At 41.5% G+C, this 19,195-nt stretch overlaps 1 protein-coding gene across 1 annotated transcript; it reads right to left on the reverse strand.

Moving 5' to 3' along the window:
* On the reverse strand, positions 1–18,905 carry FADS6 (fatty acid desaturase 6). The gene is made up of 6 exons (XM_072645623.1): positions 18,425–18,905; positions 16,675–16,841; positions 7,635–7,815; positions 5,095–5,282; positions 4,097–4,276; positions 1–2,055 (listed from the first exon to the last, which is right to left on the reverse strand). Exons 1-6 carry the CDS (start codon positions 18,681–18,683, stop codon positions 1,906–1,908), a joined length of 1,125 nt encoding a protein of 374 aa, XP_072501724.1. The 5' UTR covers positions 18,684–18,905; the 3' UTR covers positions 1–1,905.
* Positions 18,906–19,195: the final 290 nt, after the last annotated feature.

A 19,195-nucleotide genomic window follows, 5' to 3' on the forward strand; every position in this document is an offset into this window, starting at 1 on the left:
TTTTCAGACCAGTATTTATTTGGAGGATTAGCTATTTAATTAACTTGCCTCCCATCCACAAACCCACACCGCGTCTAACAGTCATCATTAACATCTAGGTAGTGCTTTGCGAACGTGATCCCACTTGATCTTCACAACATCCCCGTCACTTATTTTGTTACTAATGTCCCCACTTCGCCAATGCGGTAACCATCTTGTCCGGGGTTATATTGTTACTAAGTGTCTGAGACATGATTCCAGCTTCCCTTCCCCTCCTCCAAGACCGTCACCCTGTCGCACCACCTTGCTGGCACAATAATAATAGTGCCACCACATCCCAGCTGCACACTCCCATGATCGTTTTGACTGACAGGGCTGCCCCAACCCCCTTCCCCACCTTCACAAGAGAGAGAAGTGGAGTCTTGCTCTTGTAGATAACTTCTGAGATCAAAGATACCACAGCAAATCACCCTGGAGAATGATGTTGCCCTCTTCCAAGGCTGAGAGAATTTCCCTAAACCTGAGGCTGAATTCCTGAGTTTTTCCCCAAACCTTAGCACCCATTCCCCATCTGAATAATTGGAATCCCCTGCTTTGTCCTGTGATTTGTTATCAAATTATTTCGATTGAAATCCTAAAATAAATCCTAGCATACTTGTTAAGTCAACCTCTCAGCTCTTACTTGGTGTACGGCCATGTAACCAAAACAGCCTTACACTTTCAACACTGTAGTCAGTCCAGATCTGTCCACCTGTGGATGTCCTACAGCTCATTAGCCCCTTGGCCTCTCTTCTTGTCACCTATTCCCCTCTCTCTCCCTGCCTCACTTCTATCATTATACTTACAAACTTCAGGCTAAAGTATCACTGTTCCATATTGTCACTGTCCTTGACCTGTGACCTTGCCTTCAAGGTCTCCTTCCCCCCATTAACTAATGGTCCTATCCCTTTCTCCTTCTCTTCCTCTTTGTTTGCTACCTGCCCAATTCTCATTGAAAATCTTTTTCTTAGCTTGTTTCAATCCACAGCTGTTCCCTGCTACTATTTAAGCCTCTCTCCCCAATGGATAACACCCTCCTTATCTTTTTTTCTAAATCCCAATTCAAAAGTAGATTTCTTTTCCTAGTGATCACCAAGATTACTCACAGATGTCTGTAAGTACCTACCCCTGTTTTCCATCTTGAGAAAAGGGTTTAATCTGATTCCCCTTTGCCAAATCCTACCCAGATCCTACAGAAGTACCCTGAGCCACAAGAAATGCTGAGCTAATATTTTGGGCTGATTCTGGCTCACCTAAGCTGGGGTTCCCACAATATACTGGCAATTTTAGCCTTGAAGTGGAACTCAGTGACTACTATGGGGAAAGCTCCTTGGGATCCCACAGGCCCCAAGTTTCCTTCCTTCTCCTTTCTTACCAGATGCCTCAGCAAAGCCTACTTCCCTCACAGATACTTCACAGTTAGAGTCAAAAGGGAAGACAGAGGAGAGGAGACAAGGGATCAGTCTGATTTGTTCTAAGATGAAGATGGTTTAAAGTATCATGGAGAAGAATACACCATCCCCAAAGGAGGATCAGTCACCATTTTTGCTGCCTAGTCTATGCTCAACTCAGGAAAGTGCAAACAAATTGAAATGCTTCATAAGCCTCCAGGGCATATATCCACTTTTCCTCTGGGGAAGATACAGTGTTGAATTGCCTGCTACCCAAAACCCATCCCTCCCACCCCAAGATGGAAAGGTAAAAAAGCAGACATAATACCCATCCAAAAGAAGCCCCCCTGCCTACTCAGAACTCCAGGGAGCAGAGAGAGAGGAAGGCTTAGATTCTAGGGTGATGTCTCTGGGTACATTCCCAGTCAAAGCAGAAGGATTTTGAGCCAGAACCTTGGTGAGGACAAGGGGGCTGAAGAGACTTGAGGGAATATCCTCACTGGAGCCCCACAAGGTCAGTGATGGGAGGGGCATGCACCATGAGCTCCTCATATCTGCTCAAGAAAAGACAAAGTCTTGACAGGTAGGAGTCCTCATTGTATGGCAGATGGTTCCTTTGAAGGAACTGAGACACCACTGGCTTCACCTAGAAGAAGGGGAGTGAACAAAGACTAATAAGACAGAGACCTAGTCTTTTCCCCAAAGGGGAACTCCTGCTCCACTCACCCCCTTTTCACATGCTAATGTCTTTAGCTACCAGCTCTAGTTCAGAATCCAGGATGTGAGAGTGTTTAGTCCAGCGGTCAAAAGAAAGGATCATAGAATCATAAATTTAGACCTTGAAGGGCACCTGGAGGTCATCTAGTGCAACCTCCTTGTTTTACAGATGAGGAAACTGAGGCCCAGAGAAGTTACATGACTTGTCCAGGGTCACACAATGAGTTAAACTGGTATTAAGTAAGAAAACCAAGATTAGAACCTGGCTATTGGATTATAAATTCAACACCCTTTACTGAAATGAGGAGTCATTTCCTTCAACACCCACATGAAGGTTCTAGGACAGAATTACAAGAGATCCCTGGTGGCACTACTTTGTCCTAAATACCAGAGGCACATCCCTAAGTTCCCAGTTCCTCTGAACAGCAGAGGGTATCTAGAACCTTCATTCCCTATTGCTCCCTTCCCTTCTTCTGCTAAAACCAAACAGGACAGGTCATACTCTAGGCCTCGAGCGTCCAAGAAAAGACAGGCCATCTTTTACACCCATTAAATGAACTGATCTAAGTCTCATATTCGGTGACCTCTCCCAACTTCCTTGGAGAACCACCAAGATACTGTCATGCACAGAGTAAGCAACTGAGAGATGTTTGTGCAAGCTGAATTTGAGACTGAAAATTATTGTGGCTGTTTGACCCAAAGGAAAAGTGGGTTAGAGGGTTTAAGGAATGAGCCTATGGTGGGGTGGCGGGGATAGACAAGCAGCATCTTCAGAACTCTTTAGTATACAAAAAGTCATGGGGAAGGAAATGCTGACTACTTTGTTCTCCATCACAACAGAGCTCAAGTGAAACAAATTTCCAATCAGTTGCAACATGAGAGTCTTGGGTTAGACCCGGCTCAAAAATGATAAACTCCTAGGACCAACAGAAATCAAGGAATTTATAATTCTAGAGATTTCAGGAATTATTAAGTGCTTACTATTAGACACTGGGCCAATTGCTTTAGGATAATTACCTCATTTGATTTTCTCACTGTCCTAGAAGGTAAGTGCTATTATTATTCCCATTTTACTGTTGAGGAAACTGAGGCAAACAGAGATGAGGTGACTTGCCCAGGGTCATAGAGCTAGTAAATGTCTGCAGCCAGATTTAAATTCAAGTCTTCTTGAATTCAGACATAGTGCTCTATCCACTGCACCACACAGCTGCTTATTGGAAAACATTTAAGAAAAGGGCTGATAAGAACCATGGGAAGACTTATATGAACTGATGCAAAATGAAATGAGCAGAACCAGAAAAACAACAGACACAGTAACTACAGCAAGGTAGAAGAAAGGAAACAGTAACATCAAAAATAGAAACTAAATGCTGTGAAATTATAATGACTAAACTTGGTCCCAAAGAAGAAAAAACACCTCTCCCCTGCCTTTGCAGAGATGAGACACTATGGGTGGAGGATACAAAGTCAAATGGTTGATGCAATGCCTCATTTTACTGAACTGGCTTTTTTTTCTCTTTCCTCTTTAAAATTATTCATTAAACATGACTGTTTGGTAGAGAGAGAGGGAAGGACTTTTTTTTTGTTCACTCTTTGCATTCCTAGGACATAGAATCTTGTTATTAAGCACATATTAAGTGCTTAATAAATGTTTGTTGATTGATTGATATTAGAAACCCAAACAAAAATATCAATACTTTTTTTCCCATGGGATAGAAGTAGTTGATTTTCCATTGTGTGCTGTCCATCTCAAGAGGCAGCAGGCAGGACCAGCTCTAGATACTCTAGATAGCCCTGAAACTATTCCCACTGGGCCAGCTTCTTTCATCCCCTTAATTGCTCTCCCTTGCCCCAACCCTGTTCTTTCCTGCCCCTAATTCTTTTCTCCTTAATCCCTAATTCTTTTCCTCTCTTCTCCTAGTCATTTTCTCTCCTGCCCTCAGCCCTTTTCTGCCCCATCCCTTTTTTACCTTTAGACACATATTGTCAGAAAGCTGGGGGAAGAGGTGATGTTCCACATGGCAGCTGATGAGGGAATGGCCAAATGTCCAATCCAGGATGGGGTTTCGGGGCAGGTTGAGCACTCCAAGGCTCATCATGTGGATCCTCCGGGGCTTCTTTTCCAAAGAGAACATGGGCAGCCCAATGTGCTTTAATATACACACAAAGAGACACATACAACCATACTGAGAGTGTAGCCCATTCCCAGCCTGAGGGGAAGCAGTGCTCACACTGACCCCCTAGGCTGGGTTGCTTTCCTTTGACTAGTTTGGAGGATTCCCTTCTTGGAAACGCAGTCATCTGAGATCTCCCAACCTGTTCCTGAATTTGAGAGTACTCATCAGTTGTCCCCTAGTTATTCTTTCTCCCCACTTGACATCCATACCCACCCAGGAGACTTCTAGCCCTACCTCGTCTTTGTTTTCCAAAGCCCCCTAGAGCAGGACTTCTTAAACTTTTTTCACTAGATACCCAGTTTCCTCAGTGTGTGTTGGTGTTGCGTGGCCTGAGGGCATGTGCAGTGCAAAGTACACATGCTTTGTGTTCAGAACCAAGGCTACAGTAAAGTTGCCCAATGCAACATAGGCAAGCATTGCTAGAAACACCTCAGATTCATTATTTATTTGATTTTGAATTAATTTCTGGTTGTTGCACTTTCAGAAATCTTTAATCGTTGCCAAATTTTTCATAAACCCATATACAGTCTCAACCCATAGTTTAAGAAGTGCTGCCAAAGACCAGTAATGTCCAACTCAAATAGAAATGGGGCCACTAATCCATACATAAAAATCCTTGCCAGCTAAATGTCTAATTCATTTTAAAATATAATATCTATTTTTATTTGTTTTGTTAAATATTTCTCAGTTCCATTTAAATCTGATTCAGCTTTACTTGAGAGTGTTTGGGCAGGGTGTTTGGAATCTCTGCCCTAAAGAACATTTTCCTCCATCACTTTGGAATGCCTTACCTGGAAGATGTTCACATGGATGTAGGGGTGAGCCAGCAGGCCCCTGGTAATAAGCATGCAGAGAAGAGCAAAGCCAGGAGATTGGAAGCCAGAGACTTTGATCAGTAGCCAGTAGTGAGAGAAGAGCCCCAGGAACATCAGGCACAAGGTCCGTAGAACTATCCTGGGCTCCTCCTTCCTCAGCAGCCCTTTGGGAAAGAGGAGTATGAGGCAAGTGTGGTTGGTATGTGCTAAGCCCCCTCTACATCGCCTAAAAACTAGAATAGCAAGTAAAGACTAAGATGGTCGAATAGTAGATTTAGAGATCTAGAAGGAACCTGAGTGGTCATTTCTTCCACCCTATTCATTTTTTTAAGGTAAACCATGTACCCTAAAAGATCAGGTAACTGACTTCAGATCATAAGATTGGAGGTTTGAGTCCCTTCATGATCTAATTGTTTAGGGCAGCTAGGTGGCAAAATGGATAGAGTAGTGGACCTGGAATCAGGAAGACTCATCCTCCTGAATTCAAATCTGTCCTCAGACAGTAGCTGTGTGACCCTGGGCAAGTCATTTAACCCTTGTTTACCTCAGTTCCTCACTTGTCAAATGAACCAGAGAAAGAAACAGCAAACTACTCCAGTACCTTTGCCAAGAGTACCCCTAATGGGATCACAAAGAGTCAGACATGATTAAACAATAATGACAATAAAATTCATTTTTAAAATAAGAAAATTAAGGGGAGTGACTTGCTTAAGGTTACACATTATGTGTGTTCATCCTTCGTTGCCAAAGAAGACCATGCCATCACAAAAATGATGACATGACTTGCACCTGACTTTGTTTTGAGTGAGGGAGAGCTGTGCAGGTCACCAGTCTCACTTCTCCAGAGCCATCTGGATCCAGTGACCAGATATTCATCAGGATGAGGCAACTGGGGTTAAGTGACTTGCCCAAAGTCACACAGCTAGTGAGTGTCAAGTGTCTGAGGTGAGATTTGAACTCAGGTGCTCCTGACTCCTGCACTAGTGCTTTATCCACTGCACCACCTAGCTGCCCCAAGGTTACACATATAGAAAAAGTGACAGACCTGGGGTTCAAACTCAGGTCCTCTGACTTCAAATCTACCACCCTTCACACCACATCCCACTAAGAGTCAAGTGGGATAGAACAGGGGACTAGGAATGAAGAAGTCAAGGTTCTAATCTCAGCCCTGCCACTGACTGCCTCAGTAACCTTGCACAATTCACTTAAGCTCACTGGGCCTCAGTTTCCTCAAATGTAAAATGAAGGAGCTGGACTAGGCCATCTTTCAGACCATCTTCAATTCCTTCCAGGCTGGGGCCCCTTGGAGCTCAATTGGAGGATTTAGAACTAGTTAGAAGGAACCTTAAAGACCATAGAGTTCAATCTCTTCATATTACAGGTAAGAAAATACAGAGAAACCCTGCCCAGAGCCCCACAGGTATGCACAGAGCTAAGATCTGAACTCAGGACCTTTAGTTCCAAGTCCTCTGTTTGTAGGACTCTACCTGATGCACTTAGTAGATTAAGAAATATTTAATGGAGCTAGGGCAAGATAAGGAATTCAGCCCTCCACAGGCCATAGAATATATGGGCAAATTATTAAAAGGCCATAGAGGCTTTTGAGGGCTTTTTCCTCCATCTCTGCCCTTCAGCCCAAAGTACAGCTCCAGAGCCATCAGGGAGTTCTCCCAGTTGATATATAAAGGCACTTAGGGAATACATTGAACTGAATGTTGCCCTTGGAGTCAAGAAGACCTGAGTTCTAATTCTTTCTCAGATGCTTGCTAGCTGTGTGACCCGGAGCAGGTCACTTAACCTTTGTCTCTCTCAGTTTCCACATCTATAAAATGGGGATACTTCACAGGGTTATTGTGAGGACCAAATGAGGTATTTAAAAAAAATACTTTGCACACCTTATAATGCCACATAAATGCTAGTTGTTAAGTACCATATGATATTTCTCTGCCCTAAGCCTAGTATTCAAGCATGTTTATTGCTTTGTGGAATTATAAATAAGTGCCTTCCTCCAGGAAATAATAACTTACATTTTCATGGTACTTTAAGGTTTACAAAGAACTTTCAGCATATGATCTTTATAAGGTAACTGTTATAAATATTGTCATACCCTTGTGTAGCATGGGGAAACTGAGGTTCAAATAACTTAAATGTCATGTCCAGGGTCACATAGCTAGCATATTGGAGACCTGGGATTCTCACCCGGGCTACTAATCCCAGAGCCAATGCTCTTCCCATCATACCATTCATTCAACATCCTACCCCAGCATTCAGAGGCTCATAGCTGACCCTACCTCTTAATATGAGACCAATCGTCAATAAACTGTGAACTATCTATCTATCCTACCTGAACTGGGAATGAAACCCAGAATTCCCAGGCTCCTAAGCTATTCCATAAGATGCCTCCTTGAAGATGGTAGGGGAAGGGAGAAATATGATATTCCTTTTCTAAGGAGATTCCTTAAATCTACTCATGATATGCCCTGGAAATTTTGGGACTGGTCCTGAAAGGTACCCACCAAGTGCCACCAGAGGGGTGATGATGGGTAACATCAATGGAGCAAAGAACATGTAGACATATCGATTCAGGATAGGCACCTTCCACGTACTCGAGTCCCCCAAGCCCACCACATTGGTGTAACCATGATGTAACTTCACATGGCCATGTGTGGCCTGTTCAGCTGTAAACGAAGTGCACACCTAAGGAGTGTAAGAGTAGAGATATGGAAGAATAAGGATGCCAGGAACATTGGCATGGGAACAGAAGACCTTCTTGGGCACAGGCAAACACATGGGTGCTTTGCTTTAGGACTGCCTCCCAACCCCTACCCAAGAATTCTTGCATTTATAGTCAACTTCTCATTATGAACATGAATAAAGAGGATTGTGATGGCAAATGTATTTTTCTCCTGGTTTTTCAAAGCAATTTATGATTTCCCTAAAGCATCTGTACTGTCCTAATTCTTTGAACTCTCAGGGTCTGCATGAGTTAAAAGGCAGGGTGGACCCTGAGAGTTCTAGGTGGCTAAAGACAGCTAAACTGGGACTGAAATTGTATGTGAATTGTCCACAAAGTCAATAAACCATTGGCTAATTAATTGCATGAATCACACAGCAACAGAGATGTAAATTTGGTGGAATTCTCTGCATATAGAAAGGAACAGAGAAGAGCAGAAGCATGGAGAGACCCCCTAGGACTCTTTAAATAGAGGAAGAAATCTGAATGCATGATAGGAAGTTAATGCTTTCCTTATATGCAAATATATGCAAAAGTTACAGAGCATAACATTCTCTAGAAGTTTTTATCTAGGTCAATAATTTTTATTTATTTCAGATTTACACTCCTGTCTATCTTTAAGAGGAATTAAGGGAGCTTACCCTTTAAAACAGAATGCATGTCCCAAGTTACTAATGGAATAATGCAAATGAAAAGAATTCTGAGGTTTCACTTCACATCAAGTAGATTGGCAAAGGTGGGAACCAGCAATATGGGAAGAAGACTGGCACACTGATGTACTCTTGATGGAGCCATAAAGTGGTCCAACCAATCTGGACTTCAATTGGAATTATTCAAGAAAAATGACTAACCCATTTATACATTGTGATCCATTGATCTTAGCATATTCCACAAGAAGTTAGAGACAGAAATAAAAATCTAACATAAACCAAAATGTTCATAGGGGCACTTTTTTTTTTTGGTAATGAAGAGCCAAAAATAAAGTAGGGGTGCCCTTTTGGGAATGTCTCAAAAACCAAAGCATAGGAATGTAATGGAATATTATAATTTGAGAAAGATTCTGTGAATTCTGAAAAGACTTGTTTGAGTAGATTTAAAGCAAAATAAATAAGAAAAGAGCATAAACAGTCACTGAAGCTGAGCCCTGAATAATGATAAAAAGCAATGAAAGTCCTGGAGAAGAAATAATTTATCAAACTTCTCCCCTCTGGCAGAAAGGTAGGTGACTACCAGGACATCATACCGTATGTACATTGTCAGGCAATCTCTGCCTTTGATATTTTTGCTTAATAGTTTTTCCTTGTCACAAGAGATGGTTAAATCTAGAGGAGTAGGTGGGAAATTATTATGATGTAAAGACAAAGGCCATCAATAAAATGCATTTAAAATGAAAAACAATACACTTAGGTACAAAACAGAATAAAATTCTTCTAGGGATACCAACCACTTGAGATGATTGAAATGCTACTGTTGAACACAGAATTTTGCTCTAAATTTTCTGGCAGCAAAGGCTAAAAGAGAAACAAGTTAGGTTACAAAGTTTTAACATTCTATTTACACTGCATTTCCTGACAAGAAAAAGCATTCAAATTAATCTTCAGGGATAAATTGTTCTCTCAAACTAAACCCAAGAAGAAACCTTTGTTTTGTACCAAAAAGTATTCTGTAACCAAATGAACTTTATTGTAACTCTAGTTTACAGAACAGACAAACATTGTGATAAGACCAGCGATTCTTTGTCAGTTTCTAAGTTTCAGTTTCTGAAGGGATTTAGACAAAGCCTTAAAAAGGCAATTGATGTCTGTGCCCTATGCAAGGTCAGAAAATTGTGGTCCCTAGGTCTGATAGTTCACTGCAGACCTCAAGCCTTCACCATAACATGTGACTGTGCTTATCACAAAATAAATAGAAGTTATCTTTGTGCCTGACTTTGACCTTGCATCTAAGAGGTGTATGGTAATGTAACAGAGATTTGGACCTGGAAAATGGAATTTTCTGACAAAAAAAAAGTTTATAAATAAAAAAATAATATTTAGAAACATCCTTTATTGTACCTCCCCATCCCTAATATCACTCTCCAAATGACCACCTACCTTGCCTATGAGATAAAAAACATTTTTATTTTATCTTAAAGTTTGCAAAGACTTTTGTATGCATTTGATCCTCAAAACAGTGCTATTGAGGTAAGTGCTACAGATACAACACATTAGCCCCCCACCAAAGACAAAAAACCTAAAAGTAAGAAAGTATTAGTGATTTACCAAAAGTCACATATTAGCACGTGTCCATTTGAAACCCAAGTATTCTTGGTCCAGATCGCTATTTATTACATCACTGCACTCCTCCTGGGTGCTAGATCAAAGTCAGTTCAGGATCTCCTAGCAAGAACCTTTTAGTTTTAAAATGTAATTCTATCTATTGACTTACTTAGCTAAATATTTCTCAATTAAAGTTTAATCTGGTTCAGGCTGCACTCGGCCACAGGCTTGACAGCTTCTGCTTTAGAGCAAGGTTCCTAACGTGGGGTTTGTGAACTTGTTTCACAGACTTTTGTGGTTGCTCAGTCGTTTTCCGTCATGTCCAATTCTTTGTGATCCTATTTGGGGTTTTCTTGGCAAAGAGTAGTTTGCCATTTCCTTCTCCAGCTCATTACACAGATAAGGAAACTGAGGCAAACAGGGTTAAGTGACTTGCCCAGGGTTACACAGCTAGTAAGTATCTGAGGTCAGATTTGAGCTGAGGTCTTCCCACCTCCAAACCTGGCACTCTATTCACTGCACCACCTAGCTGCCCATTTAATAAGTTAGGTGGCACTCTATAAATGCTGGCTATTATGATGATCATGGCTGAAACTCCCTCAAAGAATCACTCCTTTAAAGGTTCAGCTCAAATTCCACTTCCTCCATAGATTCCCACGTAAATGAAAGCATTCTCTTCCTCCCCAAATGTTCCTGGATCTCTTTGGATTTCTTCTTGACCGTTATCACTCCCAACACTAAATTATTATTAGCTCTGTGTGTGTACATATACACATATAAACATACATACATATACATCATAGTTTTGTTCCATAGTAGAATATAAACTCCATAAGGGTAAGAACATTATCATTTTTGCCCCCAACCCAGGTGCATGATGATGGATGCCTCAGAAATATTTGTTGGATTTAATTGAACAAGTCCAAACACAAAAATGGTTCCAAAGAGTCACCAGAACAAATGTTTTCAGGTCTTATATTAATTTTATAATTTTATAAATGGTGTCTAATTTATTTACCTCCTCCAGGTCCTGAGGGTTAAGAAAGTGGGTGGGGAGCTATATAATGGAAGGACTCTTTTCTTAAACTTCATTTTAATTAAAATTCTCAAGTGGTTTCAAGTCTCTGTGAGATTTTTGAGAAACAAGGAATTATATGGAGAATACTGTTTATATTCCCAGAATCCTATTTGTGCCAGCTAGCCTCAAGGAGAGATTTGGACAAGATGAACCTTTCTATCAGGAAGGAGTTTATCCTTTCTGAGATCATAATGCAATAAAAATTATATTCAATAAGGGGCCATAGAAACATAGATTAAAAATTAATGGGAAGGAGCTTAAGAGGACTATTACTGTTTAGCACTCCTTCAATACCCATCTTATCTTGCAAGTCGAGGATATATTTAAAATTAGGATTGTTCCCAAAGGACTTCAGGATAGAGACTTACTTTCCCTACTAACAGTGCCTGGCACATAGTAAGTGCTGAATATTTCTTTAATTAATTGATCAATTATTATGTGCATGGCACTACGATTGCTCCCCCCCCCCCAAAAAAAATAAGAAGCAATATAGTCCCAGCCCTCAGGGAACTCGCATTCTCTTCTAGGGGTTACAATGTGAAAACAGATAAACAAATATGAGATAATATAAGGATAGAGAAAACACAACCTGGGGGATTAGGAAAGGTTTCAGAAGGTCCTGGCACATGAAGTCGAGAAGAGGAGGCAGAGAAGAGAATGCATTCCAGGCATGGGGAGAAGTTGGTACAAAGGTACAGTGATGGGGGTAAGGGAACACTGAATTCTGGGGACAAAATATAGGCCAGTTATGCTAGAACACAGAATATATGAAGATGAGGACTGAGGGGAAAAGTCTGGAAAGATAAGGCTGTAGCCATAGTATGAAGAGATTTCCAGCTGTTTATTTACATCCCATTCTTCAACTGGCCACTAGGTGACGCCATAGTGCACAGAACACTGGACCTGGAGTCTTTAGGACCTGAGTTCAAACAGAACCTCAGACATTTACTAGCTCTGTGTGACTCTTGGTCAGGTCACCTCACCTCTGCCTCATTTTCCCTAACTGTAAAATGGGAATAATAATAGCCTCTCCCTCCCAGGGTTATTGTAATGGTCAAATGAGATAATATCTGTAAAGCATTTATCCCAGTGCCGGTGCTTAATAAATGCTTATTTCCTTCTCTTTTCATTTAACAATAGAAGCCCAAGCCTTTGGGGGCTGTGGTTGGTCTCTCGCCAACTGAGTGAGAAAATGAACTAGTCCCCACCCATGGGTCCCAGGGATAGGAAACTTGCTAAAATGGACTATGAAGATCAAAGACCCCATGACCTCTTCTATCTCCCTGGAGATTTGCCTCAAAAATGCAGGGAGAAAAGCAAAACAAGAGAGGAGAGGGAGACCTGCATAGGGTGACCTGCTGTCTTCTCCTGTAGAATGTGTTTGCACTAGTTAACTATCGAGCTGTAGATTTTATAAAAATAACTCATGCTGTGTCTGTGATTACTGTTCACTGCTAAGAATTCACCTATGATGGCTTTGCACCTTTATTATATAATATATTATAATGTATTATATTATGCTGTTATACTGTACTATGTTATGTTATATTACATTACCTTATATATTATATTATATCATGTTACGTTATGTTGGGTTGGGTTGCGTTGTGTTGCATTACATTACATTACACTACATTACATTATATTATATTATTATATTATATTATTTTGTATATATCATTTGGACCTTGTAACAACCTTTTGAAAGTGAGCATGTGATAATGGATAGAAAGTTGACCTTGAAGACAGGCTCAAGTCATACTTCTCACACATATGGTCTGTGTGACCTTAGGCAAATCACTTAACTTCTCAATACTCAAGATAACTCTATAAGGCTATAAGGTGCTAAATTATAGATATATAGAGCTCTATATATACATATATATTTATGTATATGTTTCTGTATATTTGTATATAGAAATATATGTATGTGCATACCTATATGTATATATGCATGTATACATATGCATATACACATATACAGATATATGTATATACAAACTATCTATATGTATATATGCATGCATATATATGTGTATGTATGTGTTTATGTATATATATATATATATATATACATATATATGCACATACAAGCATACACATATACCTAGGAGCAGTTAGGAGGTTTAGTAGATAGAGTACCAGGCCTGGAGTCAGGAAGATCTGAGTTCAAATATGGTCTAAGACACTTACTAGCTGTGTGACCCTGGGGGTGCCATTTAAGTTTGTTTCCCTCAATTTCCTCATCTGTAAAATGAGCTGGAGAAGGAAACAGCAAACCACTCCAATATCTTTGCCAAGAAAATCCCAAATAGGCTCATGAAGAGTGAGACACAACTGAAACAAATGAATAATAACATATAGGTACCCAAATATATGTGTGTGTGTATGTATATATGGCATTTCTTCACCATTATTACATATACATGTATGTATTGTATTATATAGAGATATATAGTATTTCCTCCCCAGGCATTCCCTGTGAATGAAATCTCAGGTCTAGTTCCTGTAGCTAATAACCCTCTTAGCAGGGGTATACTGGTAAATGTAAACAACCTGCTTTCCAGAGGGGAGAAATTATACAAAACACACTTTTAAGTTTAATCTGCATTGTTAACACTTGATCACTTTCTTAAGTCAGGACAACTTTTACAACAATAATAAATCAAGCCTGGCTTTGTAACATTTTCTGAATTCTGAGGTATAAATATTCAACACTGAAAATTTAACAATTGGATCTTATTGGTCTGGGCTGGCTTCAGCACATGCCTGTGCCTGAGGCAGACAGGATGTCCCATTTTACAGATGAAGAAACTAAGGTTCAAAGGCAACACAATAGAGACTTACCTGTGGTCTTAGCAAATAATGGAGCCATGACACAAATTCAGGTTTATATTTTCCTAGTCCACTGCTCTGAACACTTTTAATGCCATACCTCCTTTGGCCACTTAGAAGGATGAATGTCTCTACATTCAGACTTAAAAAACCAATACTCATATTTATTTTACAGAGCAAGAAGAGAACCCAGGTGTTCAGGTGAAAGGCAGCTAGGTGACACAGTGTGTAGAGTAATAGATCTGGAATTAGAAGGACTTGAGTTCAAATGTAGTCTCAGACACTGAACTTTGAGCAAGTCACTTCACCTTTTTCTGCCTTTGTTTCCTCGTCTGTAATATGGGAATAACAATAACACCTACATCCCACAGTTGTTGTTGTTTTTTGGGGGGGGGGGTTGTGCAAAAACTTTTCAATTTAATGTAATCAGAATTATCCATTTTCATTTCATAATGTTCTCTTTCTCTTGTTTAGTTATGAATTCCTCCATTCTCCATAAATCTGACAAATACACTATTCCTTGCTCCCCTAATTTGTTTATACTTTCAGCCTTTACAGCTAGATCATGTACCTATTTGGACGTTATTCTGGTATATGGTGTCAGGCATTGGTCTCTGCCCAGTTTCCACAACACTACTTTCCAGTTTTCCCAACAGTTTTTGTCAGTGAGTTCTTATCTCAGAAGCTGGAATCCTGGAGTTCAGCAAACAGTAGACTGCTATGATCATTGACTACTGTGTCTTATGTACCCTAACCTGTTCCACTGATCTACCCCTCCATTTCTTAGCCAGTACCAAGTGGTTTTGATTATTGCTGATTTATAATACAATTTGAGATCTGGTAGGGCTAGGCCACCTTCCCCAGCATTTCTTTTCATTAATTTTCTTGATATTCTGGAACTTTTGCTCTTCCAGATGAATTTTGATAGTATTTTTTTCTAGCTCTAAAAAAATTTTTTTGGTAATTTGATTGGTATGGCACTAAATATGTAAATTAATTTAGATAGAATTGTCATTTTTATTATATTAGCTTGGCATAGCCCCAAGTAACTGACGTTTTTCCCATTATTTAGATCTGACTTTATTTGTATGAAAAGTGTTTTGTAATTGTGTTCATATGGTACCTGGGTTTGTTTTGGCAGGTAGACTCTGAAATATTTTATAGCATCTACAGTAACTTTAAATGGGATTTCTCTTTCTATCTCTTGTTGTTGGGCTTTGTTAGTAATATATGGAAATGCATTTTGTGCATTTATTTTATATCCTGCAACTTTGCCAAAGTTACTTATTATTTCAAGTAGTTTTTTACTTGATTCTCTAAGTATATCATCATATCATCTGCAAAGAGTGATAACTTAGTTTCTTCTTTGCCTATTCTAATTCCTTTAATTTCTTTTTCTTTTCTTAATCCTAAAGCTAACATTTCTAGTACCATATTGAATAACAGTGGTGATAATAGACATCCTTGTTTCACCCCTGATCTTATTGGAAATGCATCTGGCTTATCCCCACTTTATATAATGCTTGCTGATGGTTTTAGGTAGATACTACTTATTATTTTGAGGAAGACTCCATTTATTCCTATGCTCTTCAATGTTTTCAATAGGAATAGGTGTATTTTGTCAAAAGCTTTTTCTGCATCTGTTGATGTAATCATATGGTTTCTGTTAGTTTTGTTGTTGATATGATGTTAGTTTTGTTGTTGATATGATCAATTATGCTAACAGTTTTCCTAATATTGAACCAGCCCTGCATTCTTGGTATAAATCCTAACTGATCAAAGTGTATTATTCTCTTGATAAGCATCCCTTGTTTTGAAGATCAAATGATATATTTGTACAGCATTTTGCCTACCATAAAGTGATATATAAATGCTAACTATAATTAATATTATTATACAGAGGAGAGTTAGATCAAGAGAGCAGATTGTTAGTTTAGTAGAAGTTGAAGACACAGGAAGAATTTGTTCAAAGAGCATGGGAATCTTAGCCAGGAGTAATCTAGCTTGGAAACCTGGTGGTCTTCACTTTCATTGTCTGTAACTGCCAACCTGGATAAGTTTCATAACTCTAAAAATCCTCAGTCTCAAGAGAAAGTAGTTTTTGTTCCATTTAAGACAGTTCTCCTGAGAGTATTTCCTTGCTACCACAAGAAAAGGATAAGAGCATCATCATGCCCAAGATGAAGTCAAATCTTGAGCCTTCAATTATTGTCATCAAAGGAAAATAGGAGATCTACCAAGTTAGATCTTTCCTATCTTTCTCCATGTCACCCTGCTTACAAAATTATGAGGCAACACCCCATAAGCTGCAGCTACAGGAGGAGTCAGCACAGGCCTATACATGCCAAGTGGGAGCCTTGGTGAAAGGGAGAAGCTCCAAGAAACTATGAGCCCAGTGTCACAGAAAGAATAACAACCACACTAGGGTTAAAGAAGTTCAAAATATCCACAAACACATCATGGACATAGACTATGTCCACATCACACACACCACATTAATACACACACTTTATATCTTTGTCCCATACTTAGTCATGTGCACATACAGCTGGAATTGCCCACACACATCCCTGTTATTACACTGGCTTGCATATTTGAATTCACACAGGCTATCCCTATGCATGGTCCCAGAAGCCCACTCCCCTCCTTACTTCCACAAAGAAGAGCACCCAAAATCTGCTCCAGTGTTTGGACTTGCTGAGGGCACCATGACTGGCCAGATGGCTACCCTTGACCGCAAACGTATGATGTACCACCCCCAAGATGACGATCCCTAGGGCAAAGACCAGGGTACTCTGAGATCGAAGACACAGGAATCCTGCATGAAAGTGGTGAAAAATTAAGGTGGGGGAACATAAACATGAGATCAGGATCAGTTTCAGGTTTCAAGATTTCAGAACAGAGATCTAGAAGCAAAGGGTTCAGATTCTACAATCATTATCAATGCCCACCCAGGTAATCTAACTTCCTCCAGCCCTCAAGTTCTCTATTTGAGAGGGGAAAACTTTTAATTAAAAGGATTATTTGCCCTAATCCCACTCTGGCTTCTCTGCACTTTCCACCTCTCCCTAAAGAGCAGACCTTCAAGCTGAGGAGGAGGTGGGGGCGAGAAGGTGCTGAAACAGGTACTCACTCAGGGGCAGTGATATAAGTTTCCAAGATTCCTCCATTAGAGCTGAAAAGTATCTCAGATATCACCTAGCCTAACTGCCTTGTTTTACAGAAAAGGAAACTGAGGCACAAAAAGGTTAAGTCATTTGCCCAAGGTTATACAACATAGTAGTGACAACATTGGAATCAGAACCCGAGTCTCCTCTCCTCCTCAGCTTTGGATATGCACTCTGAATCTCCTCCCTCCTCCCTCTTCAAATTCACCCCAAAACATAAGATAAGAACTAGGGGTAAGCAAAAGAGTAGGCATAGGATGAGGGCTGGGGGTCACTCTGCAGGATCTCAGCAAAGGAAACAGTAGGGTTCCCCTCCTGAATGCCACTTCCCTACCAGCTGGAAGAGATAGTATCCAGAGATAATTCTGTTGGGTCCCTTATCCTAGATTTAGCATCTCTGATCTTATCAGGTCCCCAGGTAAATATCCTTCCTTCTCCCCATTTCTCATTTTCTTCTCCATCCTCCTATCTTACAAGACACCTATTCCTCACGTCCTTCCTCCTCCTGCATGCACCCTCCTTTCCTTCTCTCTTTCTTACCCCACCTAGCAGCCCTACCTGACATCCCCACCAGCCTCCCCTCTAGAGCAGCTGACCTCAAAGGGTCATGTCCAGACTTAGAGAAGAGGGGAACTGGGTCTCAGCCCCTGCCCTCATATTCAATGACCCCTAGGAGAAGCCAGGAGATTTTGAAACCAATGGAGAACAAGACTACAAGCTCAACTTCTGATCCCGGATCTCTTCTCGGTCTTTCCCTCCCGGCCAGGCATTCGGTGAGGGCTAACAATTCTTTTCCCAGCCCCCAACACGGACAGAAAGATTTGAGAACAGGTCAGCCCGAAACCCGCAGCGACTGCAGCTGTATTTGCTGCTGTGCCTAGCGGCGTCGCTCAGGCCAAAGAAACTGGAGCTACAGAGAGAGGGCTACGATGTAATTCCTGGGGGGAAGAGGGCATTTCATCCCAAAGTCCACCCCAGGAGCATTTCGCTAATAAAGTCCGCCTTCCTTTCCCTCTCCCCACAGTCCAATACAACCTATATGTATCTCTTCTCCCTCTCCCCATACCCCTTCTACCCACCCCGCGTAAAACACCAGGCTGTGTTAACCCCTTTGGGGCCTGACTCTGCAAAACACCTTGACCTTTCCTGCCCCTATGGCGCCTGGCGGGTCGATCCGATCCTCCCGGGGTCCTGGCGCTTGGCCCCAGCGCAGGTAGTGCCCCAGACTTCTCACCTAAGGGTAGAGCGAGGAAGTTAAGAGCAAGGATGAACCAATCCAGGCCATGCCGCTCCCACCAACTACTCGTCTTCACCATCTCCTGGACCAGTGCCTCCAGCTCGCCCATCAGCTTCCCCTCCTTCCTGACCACTGAGTGTGCAGGATCATTGCAGCTGTCATTGCTGGTGGGAGACCCCGGGGGACTGGCTTCATTCGCCGTCTGTTGGCTGGAATCCAGGCTCCCCGAGACCCTTCTCCTTTCCTCCGGTTCCATGTCTCACATGCAGACACCGGACACCGGCGTGAAAAGCAGTTGGGGAAGGGACAGTGGCCGCCCACAGAAAGGGATAGGTGAGTACCGGAGCTGCTGGAAGACAGTGAAAGAGCGACCAAAGAGAGGTCCAGGGACAGCGTCTGGACAGTGGGCCCCCGATACTGGCACCACAGCTGAGAGCAGAGGAGCCTGGGAAAGAGGCAAGCCAGAGGCATCCGAAATGGGGCGGGAGGCGGGCACAGGGGTGGGACTGCTGCTCGGGAGTAGAAGAGATTGGGGCTTGGGGAAGGTGAGAAGAAGAGGGGGCGGAGCCCGGTACCGAAGATGCGAGGCTAGGAGACCGTCGAGGGGTGGGGAGGGACCAGGAGAGACCCTAGACTTGAGGGTCCCTGCCTGCTCTCCCCCCACCACGGTCCCAGTCTTTGTTTGTGAGAGGGATTGGGCGAGGGAGGGATGGGAGGGGAAGGGGGGAACAGGTAATTTTGTGTGGAAAGGGACCATCTTCCACGTCT

Source organism: Notamacropus eugenii, chromosome 2 (assembly GCF_028372415.1).
Source record: "Notamacropus eugenii isolate mMacEug1 chromosome 2, mMacEug1.pri_v2, whole genome shotgun sequence".
In the NCBI taxonomy this organism is placed as follows: domain Eukaryota; kingdom Metazoa; phylum Chordata; class Mammalia; order Diprotodontia; family Macropodidae; genus Notamacropus; species Notamacropus eugenii.

Excerpts from the sequence above, each read along its gene's own strand:
- FADS6 (XM_072645623.1), bottom strand. The coding sequence starts at position 18,683 with ATGGAACCGGAGGAAAGGAGAAGGGTCTCGGGGAGCCTGGATTCCAGC. Across the intron at positions 16,842-18,424 it reads CTTCCTCGCTCTACCCTTAG|GATTCCTGTGTCTTCGATCT; the intron begins GTGAGAAGTCTG and ends ACTTTCATGCAG. Across the intron at positions 5,283-7,634 it reads CACCCCTCTGGTGGCACTTG|GGCTGCTGAGGAAGGAGGAG; the intron begins GTGGGTACCTTT and ends TCTTTCCCAAAG.